This window comes from Falco rusticolus, chromosome 5, assembly GCF_015220075.1.
Source record: "Falco rusticolus isolate bFalRus1 chromosome 5, bFalRus1.pri, whole genome shotgun sequence".
Taxonomy (NCBI): Eukaryota; Metazoa; Chordata; class Aves; order Falconiformes; family Falconidae; genus Falco; species Falco rusticolus.
The window spans coordinates 45,377,181-45,389,494 of NC_051191.1; the positions used below are offsets into that span (position 1 = coordinate 45,377,181).

Sequence of the window (12,314 nt, forward strand, 5' to 3'; positions counted from 1 at the left end):
TGACTGATCTTTTCCAGTTAGGCTTTCAACTTCTATGCCCTGTCAAGATGTTTCAACTGCTTGTCAGCTATTCCACTGCATTGTTTTTGTATTCTATTTAGCACTTAGGTGACAGTATGGCAAACTACTAGTCGTTTCTTACTGATGGATCTGTCTAGTACAGACATTCTTCAAGGCCTTTTTGATTATCCACTCTTAACCAGCATTCATCTTCAGATTCTGTATATAGTTCCTCTTTAGATTGGCTTTTATTCAGATACAATTTTTCTCTTATGTTCTTCATTAAGCCAACAGCAACTTAATGGAATAACTGCATTTTCAGTAACAACCTTTTACTGAGAATATGTATGCTAAATAAAAAACTGCACTGGAGGAGTAATAAAGTGGTGACTTCTGCCTACTCACTTACCACCTGATTTCCCCCCTACTTTAATTTCTGGTCCTTCTGCTCTATTTCATGACAAATAATGTATTTTCTATAAGTTTCGTCATTCTGCCACCCACTTACCCACCCTCTCTTTCACAGCTTTAAAAAAAGAAAAATACATGGTTTACAGCTGATTTGCTTTGCAATTACATTGCACTGAGTCTTTCAAATGTTACATGGTAACATTCAGATAGTATAGGGATGGTAAATACAGAGATGCCTCTGTAGTTATTACTCCAAGCAGGATTTTCTTTCTGTGACATTTAAAGCCAAAAATGCTTGTCTTTACTTTGAGTTATATTTGTACCTTTATGCAAAAGTAAATATGCTTAAGCTTTTAATTTTAAGCTATTTAATATTCCTACAAATATTAATACTTGATTTTGCTTTTCTGTAGGCTCCTATACTCTTCATTATCAGACTCCTTTTTCAGCTGGTACATGAGTTTTTCACAATGAGTCACATTTTGGAATGAGTCATTGCATAGTGATTCGGGGAGACACATAAGCCTGTCATTAATATGAGAAATTCCATTAACATAATTGGAACTATTAATGTGCTTAAACTTCAAGAGTCAAAAAAAAGTTACCAAATTCCTGCATTTTTGCATGGTCTACGTGTGTGTATAGCCTTCATACGTACCAACTTAGGTCAAATCTACTATGCCTGTGGGATGGAAAGGCATCCCTAGAAATATATTCTTGTGGCACAGAGTGTCCTTGCAGTCAGTATGGCTTGCTGGGTTGAATTCTGTCTTGGGGCTTTATGCTTCAATGTGCTAAGTCCTTTTTTCCTTGGTCAAGCAAAACACTTGACATGCTTTGATACTAAGTGTTTAAAATTGATGCTAAGTGTGCAGATAGTCTGATCTGTGAATATTAGGTATGTGCTTAAAGTTAAACAAATGCTTAAAACAAAGGTTCACTTTATTTTACCTAATGTTAAGAGGGACAAATTCATTTGGAAGGCAATTCAGTCCTGTCCCAAACACAGATAGTAGGATGGAGTAAATTTGTTGTTGAAGTGCGTTAGAACTAGTTTAATCCCAAGATTAAACAATCCAGAAATTAGTTTAGTCCATAGATCAGGGGTCCTCAAACTTTTTAACCAGGGGGCCGGTGCACGGATGCAGTGGCAGGCAGTCACCTGCGGCTGCTTGGTTCCCCCCCCCCCAGCCCCCGGCGGGGGGTGCGGGGGTGTCTGTAAATACCGGGGGCCGGATTGAGGACCCTGGGGGACCATATCCAGCCCACGAGCTTAGCTTTCAAACAGTTACAACTAGTTTAAAAGAATGATGTTCTAAGTGCTTGTTTGAATCCGGACAGTGCATATTGCAGCTTCAGGCAGCTAATGCTTCATCCCATTAATTTCACACTGAAAAACAAATGCAGTATATGCTTCCCAAGATACTTAAAAATGAAACCCCTGTAGGCTGCATCTACTACATAATTCTTTACAAATACCTTTTTATTATTGTTAAGTTGTAATTAATAGAATAATTTAGTGTTCCATTTTCTGCAATTTTTCAAGTTATTGAATTCTTGAATTTTCTGTCATTTGAAAATCTTCACCTACATGACAAAATTAAACAGGAGTTAGCAAAGAGTGAGAACTCTTACTGAAATGCTTTGAGGTGTCTTTTGCTTTGCACTTATGATATACACACAGAATATCAGATCACTAAATATGACTGTCCTAGTAGTGGCTTTATATATAAGATGAAATGCTCTTTGTATTAAGATTACCACACTCAGTTCAAAACTCTTATGTTTAGTGAAAAATCAATTAGCCAACATCAACTTTTTTATGAATAAATGACACTCCATTGATGGGACTTTTTTTTTATGGTTATTTTTAGGAAATGAAAAGCTATCTTAAGCCTTGAAAAATACTAATTCCTTCATCAATGGAAGAAAATTTATCATTTTTAGTTTATGCCTGGGTTTTTCTGATTAATTAATAGCTTGATAGGTTTTAAAATCCTATGTATGCATCCTTTTATGAGAGTAGTGCAAAGATTTGGTATTGTATTGTTATTATTTGTTACATGCAAGAATTTAAAAATTCAAATATATGGGCCTGCTTTGAATACATATTCAGATATTCATTTTATAATCTCATTTTTACTTAAAGTTTTGACCTTATTCAGTGTGCATTGTACTTGCCATCTACTTCCAGGGTGTGTTTACTGCATACTGTCAGATCTTGCTTTGAAGACAGCTTGATTAATTTCTGGGCTGCTCGTCATGATAGGTGTCAGCAGCACATGCCCTCTGAGGGGCATCAACTATGCATTCATGTACTTTTCATCATGTATGTGAATTAACCATGTTTCCCTAAAGTTACTACATTTTACTGCTGTTACATATAGTCACCATGACTCTGCTGACTTCAAGTTACAGGAATTTCTTCCCAGGCTCAGAGGTTACTGTTCTTGAGTTCAAAGCATGTGACCACTTGAGACCAGTTGGGTTTTTTGTTTGTTTTTAACAGAGCCCCAGTCAGAAAATACGATCACATGCAGCTTGGCTGATGTGCAGTGGTGTAGAGGTCAAGATTCTCCCTTTCTGGGAGGGCTAGGGCTTGGATTTTCACAACACTTAAGTCTCACATACCACTGAAAATGATCACGGAATACGCTGATTCCTTATGTAGCCTGGCACTTCTGCAAACTTGCCTTCACAATTTCAATATGACCAGCAAATAAGGATACAAGCTTAGTGACCGTCTCAAAGAAGTTTAAATGCCGTGCCCAGCATCCCACAGGGATTATAGCAGAGGCAGGTAGAGAGTAACCTTCTCCAACATTCAGCTGCTTTAGGTACAAAACCATCCTTGTTCTCTTGGTATTCCCTTGCTGAATACAGGAGGTGCAATCAAACTCTAATGAGAGTCATAGTGAATGAAATTATGAAAGCAATGTAAACTAGGAACATATATGTGAAAGAATGGCTGCAGGTGTGCAGTGTAAGGTGAAGGACAAGATAATGAGGGTGGGAAATGGAAAAACACCAAGCGGGGAGAAGGCTGCTGGGGGATGTGGGAAAGGTGTGCCCAGGCCACCAACGCATTTTACTGTTGTTAGTCTGCAAGACATAGCATGTGTCTTGTAAATGAGGCTCCTTCTTGTCAACATCATTACTGAATCCCAGAAGGGTACATTTGGTTAATGTAGGGATGCTGCTGTGGAAAAATAGCAACTGATGGTGTTACATTTCATGTCCAAATGCTGCTTTTTTTTCTCTTCTGCATCTGTCAGGCATTTTCCTCTGGGAGCAGCCTGGGCAGCAGCAGGGGGAGCACTGAGAGCACAGGAACGCTGTCCCAGCTCCGCTGTCCCTGGCTTGGCTGCCACAGCTGTTGGGAATGACAGCAGCAGAGAACGACCTGCTCATCCTGATTTATAGAGGATATTCAGGGACAGTTTCCCTCTCTATTATTTCTTAGTATAAGTAAATCTAGAATATTAGACAACAGAACTGTATTTTTTCACTTGAATTTCACAACATAATTACATATCCTTTGGGCAAGGCAAAGGAGGGATAGAGGCACAGCTTTGTAATCCAGTGGTTAGGATCATATGAAGTATTTGCATGGTTTTATGTCTGAAAAATTATTTCTTTAGAAGAAACTACTTTGAAGTCCTACTGACTTCATTGTTCCAGACTGAGTGGTAGCATTTAGCTTATCAAATGTCTGGTTGCTTTCTACATTCCCTAAGCAGAAGGAGATTGCCTTCTGGATTTCATCTTTGCTGCTCCATTTTCAAAAAGCTTATTTTCTTAATCTGTGATATACTGCAAGATAAATGAAAAGTTAACATTAGTGTCTAAAACTATGATGCAATAGCAAATGGTATAGGTCCTATTGTTTTATATCTTTAACATTTTTGGTGGCGTTATCTTGCTCTAGTATATACTGTCTAAAAGGGTATTTGCGATACTTCTGTAAACAGATGATAATTATGATGAAACAGAGAGGCAAAAAGTAAAGAAAGATTTTGATGTTTTGTTTTAGATTTCACTGAACTACTACAAAAAAGTTTCCTCTGTATCCTGAAATGAGGGAATTAAATCACATTTTGCCTAGCAGTGGTGGCTTACAAATGTCAAGGGAGAAAGCAGACCAGTTTTCATTAAAAACTGAGAAAAAGAGGGAATGAAAGGAAATAAAACAGTTTGGATAATTTAATGTATTTGCAGAGAAAGCTTGTCTAGAAAATGAGGGCATATGGTAGTCAGGAAATTGTTAACATCTGTAAAAAGGAAGGCCAAAACTTTACATACATTTTATACACAGAATAAAGCTTCTTGAGCTGTGAACTTTATAGCTTTAAGTAATAGCTAAGATTAAAGGTGCTCTCTTTTTCTTTTCCTGTTGACTTTAAGAGCAGAACAGTCTTTCTCTGCTTTTTTTGTCTGTACTCATCATTTTGCCTGGTTTGTTCTCTTAGATCAGGAGAGAGATGTCAAGTTGTTGTGTACATACATACATATTCTGGGAGAACAACTAGCCTGTGTATAGAATAAAGTATCCTTCAGTCTAAAATATCCTACTGGGCAAACTTTGCCTTTTATGTAGTTGGGAGACATGAAGAGGAAGACTTCTATACCTAATTTTTCAAAGATATAATCTAAATGCTCATTAGACAATCAAAGGTGTTGTGTCAGGCTCAGTAGAGTCTGAATAAAAATTGGCACTAATTGTAATGGTCCAGTATCCTTATGCTGGATCTTACTGCTCCCATACTGCTATACTACTATTCTCTCTTTTATGTACTTGGAGAAATAATATAGTGTTAGTCTCTTACTGCTATAATAAATTTTTAATACTTAATTCAGCGTTCCAGGAAAACACAGAACTTTTATTAAAACTTTTGTTCTGTATCTATGTCTTGTGGCTTCCCTACCAAATTTTCCTTTATACGTATCATGTCTAATATCTTTTAACATTTTCTGTCTGGGTTTTTTTGGGGATGTATAGTGCTTATGCTCATGTTTCTTCTAGCTTTGGCAGTTGGCCTTTTTGAAGCTTAGTGTTACAGTTTATATTGACTTCACCGTTTCATAATGTCAAATTCAATTAATTGAGCAACTATGATCTAGGTGGCATTTTTTAACTGCATTTACTTTTTCTTTTTAATCAAAACAGGCATGAATAAAAGGTTCTCAGTTGTGTCTTATTTTTCTTTAGGTGACAGAAATCCCTTCCTCTCTATTTATTTATTTCTTTTTTGCTGAGAAGTGGGTATAAATAACTGTGGTTTTACTAAACCCCTCCCTACAGGGCTATTTCAAGGCTTTCCAGCATTATACACAAAATCAGATTTTCATGTCCAGAGGATCTCTAAGGAGGCAAAATTAAATTATACAACAACAGAAAAATGAGGGAGCTCTGGGAACGGAACAAAGACTAGGGGAGAATAACAGGAAACTGGGTGGTCTGGGTTGGGAGTTTTGTGGGCTTGTGTGACGGTTTGAAGTCCTTGAATCGATTGCAGATCTCTCTGTATCTCACCTGTCTCTTCCAGGTGCTTCCCTCTCCCCAGGGTATGCACACCCAGTCTACCCCATTTAGGGGACTTCTGACTCCCCTTTCTCTCATGCAGCTATTAACTCCTTCCCTCCTCTTTGCAAATGCAGCTTTCCCTGCAGCAACTCCCACTTATTCCTTTGTGCCTGTTGTCTGGGAAGAACTGGGCTTCTGGCAGCACGGCACGGATGGGTGAAAAGGGTGACAGCAATAACTCTTTCTTGACCCTTCACATACGTTTCTCCTAACGCTTCCTTTTTAGTGCTTTATCATAGCAGAAATCTGGGCAAAACAGAAATTTGTCATTCAGTATAAAAAGAGCCAACCCTACTCTGCAGTAGTTTGTAAACTAGCCGGTATCATGTTATTCATACCTGGATTGTCTGGTTGCATAAGAGTACTAGTCAATTTATTCCAGTAGGGTGTCTAATGAAGTCTAAAATTTACTGTTCCTTTTTTGAATGTGTAGATGATCTGACTGTCTAATATTTCCTGTTTCTTACTCATATTGATATTAATTCAAATTACTGTGATCCTCACTCTGTCTTAGGCTATTTATATAACATGCATCTAATAGAAATAATACAACTCCTTTTCGTTCTGCTTGTGTACATTTTCTGTTGTTCAATAATATCTTGGTATGATTTTTTTTGTACTCCGTTCCTGTAACGGCTAAATACTCATATGTTCTCCCTTGAATGATTCAAATGTATTCAGTTTCATTATTCATCTTCCTGTAGTTACGTTGAAAGTTTCTCTTTGGTATTATGCATATGTATTTTTTGCCTTTAGAAGGTGTATTGACATTTTTCTGTGACTTTTGTCTTCATTCACTTACACTGGTGTGTAAGGTCACAGCTAATGTGTGTTCCCTGCTCTCCTGTACCTCGCACTGCTGCAGTTCTTTGCCTTTTGCTCCAGGGGGCAAGAAGCACTTTATTCTCTGGTGCAACAATTCTGAGATGTAAAATATAAACGTAGGGCAACCACCATGGAAGATGGCATCATAAATATAGAATGGAAAGACCTGTGGTCTGCTTCCTTTGTCTATGCAAATGCATAGAAGTAATAGTTGTTCCCGACCTACACTCTGCAGAGTTAACCCAATCCTTTTAATAATCTGTCTAAGAATATTGGTTGCTATGGCAACACATTCTGTGTTACCACTTGACTGTCAAAATAACCTCATGAAATATCATGCTAAGAATGTTTCAGAAATCGACTTTTAAAATAAAAAGTAAATAAATCCACCTAAGTTTAGAAGATAGGGCTAGATTCATGAAGTCTGTAACAAGGGAACAACCATTTTCAAAGCGAGGGGAGTCAGAGTAGTGGAGATAGGCGTATTGTGTTTCTCCTCTTTGGTGAGTAAGCTGAAACAGAATTTAGAAATATTTTTTCCGTTTAACTTAATGGTATACCAGCCACATCTGTGTAGAAGAAGTTAGCACAAGAGTCAAAGGTTAAATGATCCTCAGATGTTACAGAATTTGAGTTACTGCCTGTCTGTGCCGTGCCTTTGCTTCTTTTACAGTTTCCATCAGCCTGTGTTCATCTTTAGAACTGCTGCTGTTTCTCTGCTTCTTTCCCCCTGCTACTTTTCCGTCACCTCTGCATTCCCTTTCTTGCAGCAGACTCCACACATGTCTTTATTCCATTGGCTAAAATAATCTGCAGCTAAGTGGGGGGGTTTCTTTATTTTTATATGGGCCTCATAGCAGTGCTTTAGAGCTAACATTACCACCAGATTAATAGATATGGTGAGCCATCGTCTTGGACAGCATTATGTTAGTCAAGCAAAAATCCAGCTTCTTCTGAAAAATTGTTTAATACCAACAAGCATTTCTAAAGACAGCATTTAGTACCTGAATATCAAGTAGGCTGTACAAACAAATGTCAAACAGGCTAGAACAGCTATTGCATATTCCAGTTTAAATATGGACAAAGAATTTAGATGTGAGTAAAATTTAATTTGGTTTTTTTGTTGTAATTTTTTAAACATGAAATTATAAAAATCATTCATTACTAGCTTAACTTTCCTCCTTCTCCTGAAATCAATAAAAGTTGCCACTGCAATTCATTCAGTTGGGGTGGACTAATCCTGTGTAGCAAAATAACATAAATAAATGGGAACTGTCCACTCTTCCTGTTTCTGGCTGTCATAGAAAATTAGGATACTGGTTTAAGCAACAATCAGCATTATTCCTTTCTCACAGATCAATATGGAAGCCTTAATGCTTGTATCTGAATGACTTCTCCTAGTACCTTTCATCCCTTCTAGCTGATGAAACAAAATAAGACCAGCATTTTTAAGTAAAATTTTTGTCTACAACATAAGCTAACACATTTATTGTTGGTAAATATAAAATAAAAATGGAAATCTCATATTTTGATTGAATTGATCTTTTTCTGAAAAAATCATGGACCGATCCAGGCAAATGTGATGCAGCTGTATTTTTCTTTTCTGACCATAACAGATGACCACTGAAGCAAGTTCCCCTTAGCTTATAGTATTTTCTTCTTGGGGTTATCTGGATATATTTTTTTAAATCTTAGTTTTATTCTCTGTAGGATATCCTAAACTTAATGAAGTTAAAGCAAATTGTAAAGTAAAATGAAGTAGAAATTGCCAATTACTTGATATTACATTAAAAATACGTATTTATTTTCTGTATATTATTATGTTCACTCATAGTTAAAGTATAATTGCAGATAGATCAATATGCATCTTCTTTACAAAGTGTGATTTTCATACAGCAGATTGAGTCAAATAGTTACTTTTTATTAAAATGGCAGTTTAACTTTTTGAATTTATAAATGGGAATCTGTTAATTTAGTAGAATGTTTCTTTACAGTGTATCACAGTGTTTAATTTGAATGTACTGTTTCTTTATGCACAGAGGCCCTCTTCAACACGTTTATCACCAAGAGAGGAAGAAGATGATGATGCAGATGAAAATACTTGTGGTCCTTCAGGTTTATGGGAGGCATTGACACCTTGTAATGGATGCAGCAACCTCGGATTTCCCATGCTTGCACAGGTATATGTTTACCTTTTCATCACAAAACTTGCTAACTGTAGAAGAGCTGCTTACTCTCTTTGCCTTACATTTTACAGTAATTTCTTTCTAATCTTGACTTATCACCTTCTGAACTGTTACCTTCTATCTTAATTTTAATGCCAAACCTGTTCTAAAATTAAATGTTGAGGTTTGGTCGTCCTGCTGTGATATTTATCCACATTGGGTTTAATACTGAGACTGTTTGAGGTTTATTACCATCACTTTAGACAAATAGTTTTTTTGTTGCATAGCCTTTTCTTCTGATTCTGTCTGGGAAGAAATTATTAAGTCACATAACTTCCTTTGGGATAAGTACTCTATTTTTGACCACTGTCTGATTAATATAATGACATCTTAGCTACATTCTTTATAGAATTAGGGACATCATGCATAACTCAACTGATGTAAGAATATAGCCAGACTACTCTTTGAAAATTATTTAAGTTGAAAAAACAAAAATGCCCAAACATTTTTAAATGCTCATGATAACACAGCAGAGAATAAAGAAAAATGGCTAATTTACTAGGGTCTAAGTCCCAACAGTTCTCTGAGCAGACCAGTCTGCAGTATGCACCAAGGAGCCTGAAGTATCCACCAAGGCATGCCAACAGCTGTGTCCTGTACAAGTGATATTGTATTGCTACAGAACAGGATGATGCTTATTGCTGCTTCTGGGTCTCCCTTCTTCTCTCCCCCCACTATAGTTTAGCGCACTCATTTCTGTAACATTTTTCCTGCGCTTTTCTTGTAGCATTGAATGAAGGCCTGCCAAACTTCTGTTTATAAATGTCTGGTTTTTTCAGTTGCATCCTTACTTGGCACTGCATTTAAACAGCTTTGTCAGATTCTGTGTACCAGATTAGAATTGCATATCCTGTCTCACCACACTTTATACACTGTTGCTTTCATACTGTGACTGTACGTTTTATTCCCTTTAGTCTCGTGGGACTTGCACCTGTTTGAAGTTAATGCTAAAGCTTCCACTGCAGTCAATGGAAGCAGGATATGGCAACTAAGGCACTTGAATAACAATGAGCACTGCCCTATCTTTTTATAAGGGGCTTTTGTGTTCCTTTTGCCTTTCAGTAGCTGTTTTCTACTTCATACTATCTATCATTTTAGACATTTGGCAAGGTGGAGAGCTGTTGGATTTATCCTTATTTACAGTAAGAGTGCCCTAGTTACAAAATCCTTGGGTTTAAGAGTTTTTTTCAAAAAATAATTCTTAAATGGAACTTTTCTTATTTAAGTATTTATCACTTATGGTTTAATTATTGTTAAACTTTCCTATGATGAACATATATGCCATTTTAGACTTTTTTCCTAATTAAAAAAAATAAACTTTTTTTGTTTCTTTTTAATGTAAGGTATATGTAAAGTATGTTACAAAATTGAGGCATGCATTTGATAAACAGAAGAAAGTTAGCTTTGCTGATTGGTGTCTTTTTCCTTTTCATAAAGAGATCCATTTCATGAAAACTAGAATTTTTAAAATAGTAACTCCTGAATTACTTTTATTCATTGTACTTAAATTTTAAACTCAACCTTACAATAGTTCAGATTTCTTTCTCTGAGAACTATTAAAATTTTTAATTATGCATACAAAAGAGTATATTCATCCTACGTTCATTCATGAAATGACAGATTGCCTTTCTACATTGTTTCTCTCCATAAAAAATTGAAGACAGAGGTAGTTTTGGGGTTTGGAAAATTTTCTCTTTATGGAAGAAAGGAAAGAGAAAGTAAGTTAAAAGAATTAAGAAAAAAACAAATTGCAAACTAGTGAATTCAGCTTATAAAGTGTTACCATCAGTGTATGCAATCTTTCAAGCTGTTCGCTAATCTGTTGGATCTTTCACATTTACTTCAGAATGCAGCAGAGAACATCTTGTTCTGAGGGATCAAGAACACAAAGTATTTATTTCAGTTTTTAGAGTAAGACCAGTATCTTGAATTGGTCTAACAAATTATGATAGATATAATCTGCAACAGCATGTTTTAGGTAGAAGTGCAAAAATGTGTTTCTGATACTCATGCCAGACTACTAATGTTTCAGTAAATGCAGACTTCATAATGAAAAAACAATAAGGGTACTTGACATTTGCCTTAAAATCCATATGCTACTAAAAGATCCCAAAATAGGGAGAGGGGACTATCAATTACTCTTGAACACAAAGGGCCAGTTCATTTTTTCACTTCTCTTGTAATTAAAAATAGATTTTACAGTTATGCAAATGTATTGTGTTTACACGTCAAAGGAGAACAAAGATTGATTCTTGGTTTATGTACACAGTTGGAGGTGCAATGGTAAAATGAAAGTGAATTTTAGGTGAGACTATGACACTGTCCATCTGTGACCTAATGAGCTAACAATTTTCAATGTGCCAAAGAAAAAGGCAGTTATCTCCTCAACAAACTTGATTTCTTTATTGCACTTAAGCAAAAAGGCTTGACTGGGAGGTACTTCTGATGTGCAGTATATAATTTCTGTCTGTACTGTGATGGGAAGTGTCATTTTAAAAGGTCTGTTATAGAAAGTTCTTTGTAAATTGTTCTGCAGATACCATTTAAAACCTAGAAGCAATACAGCAATTCTCAGAATAAGCAACTGTCTTTTACAGTCTAACAATTGGTGAAGTCCTGGAAGAGTTTGATGGAAAATCTTTGTGTCTTGTAAAAATTTCAGGGTTTTAGAAAGTAACCAATTCTACATCGAAATGGAGCCAGCCAACAGCTTCATCCACCCCAAAAAAAAATCCCCCTCCCCCCCCAACAAACAAACAGCAAGAATATCCAGTTGGATTTTGAGAGACTGAAAATTAAATGCTTTTTTCTGTTTTAGCAGAATGAATTCCATTTGTAGGTTATGATTTATAATTAATGTGGAGCTATTGCTTTTTTCCTGAAATTAATCTATCTTTTGGGGCAGAAATCCCGCCCTTTGTAAAACTGTTGCATATTTTTGTGAAAAATGTTGACTTTCACAAATGATTATTTTATATCTGAAAAAACCTTTCTTAGGAAATTCCTGGTTCTATATTTACTGTCAGTCAGTACAAAAGAAAAACCTTTTTTCCACCAGTATAACTAAATAACTATCTTCTACAGATTCCAGAACTTCCAATAGCCTTAAATAGCAGCATGAAAAAAGTTTTGAAAACTTTCACAGATGTAAACCCCAAAAAGTGCTTCTACAGCACTTTCAAATTCTAGCATTGCAGGCTTCATTGGAAACAATTTACTCTGCAATGACATGTCTGTTAAACTGATAGAAAGCTTTTACAAATGGTGTG

At 36.1% G+C, this 12,314-nt stretch overlaps 1 protein-coding gene across 7 annotated transcripts in view; it reads left to right on the forward strand.

Moving 5' to 3' along the window:
• Nucleotides 1–12,314, forward strand: part of ANKS1B (ankyrin repeat and sterile alpha motif domain containing 1B) — a 441,694-nt gene that overhangs the window by 99,532 nt on the left and 329,848 nt on the right. For all 7 annotated transcript variants that reach the window (XM_037390597.1, XM_037390600.1, XM_037390599.1 and 4 more), the window contains exon 9: nucleotides 8,860–9,000. In XM_037390597.1, the coding sequence (XP_037246494.1) occupies nucleotides 8,860–9,000 (141 nt within the window). The remainder of the gene's footprint in view (nucleotides 1–8,859; nucleotides 9,001–12,314) is intronic.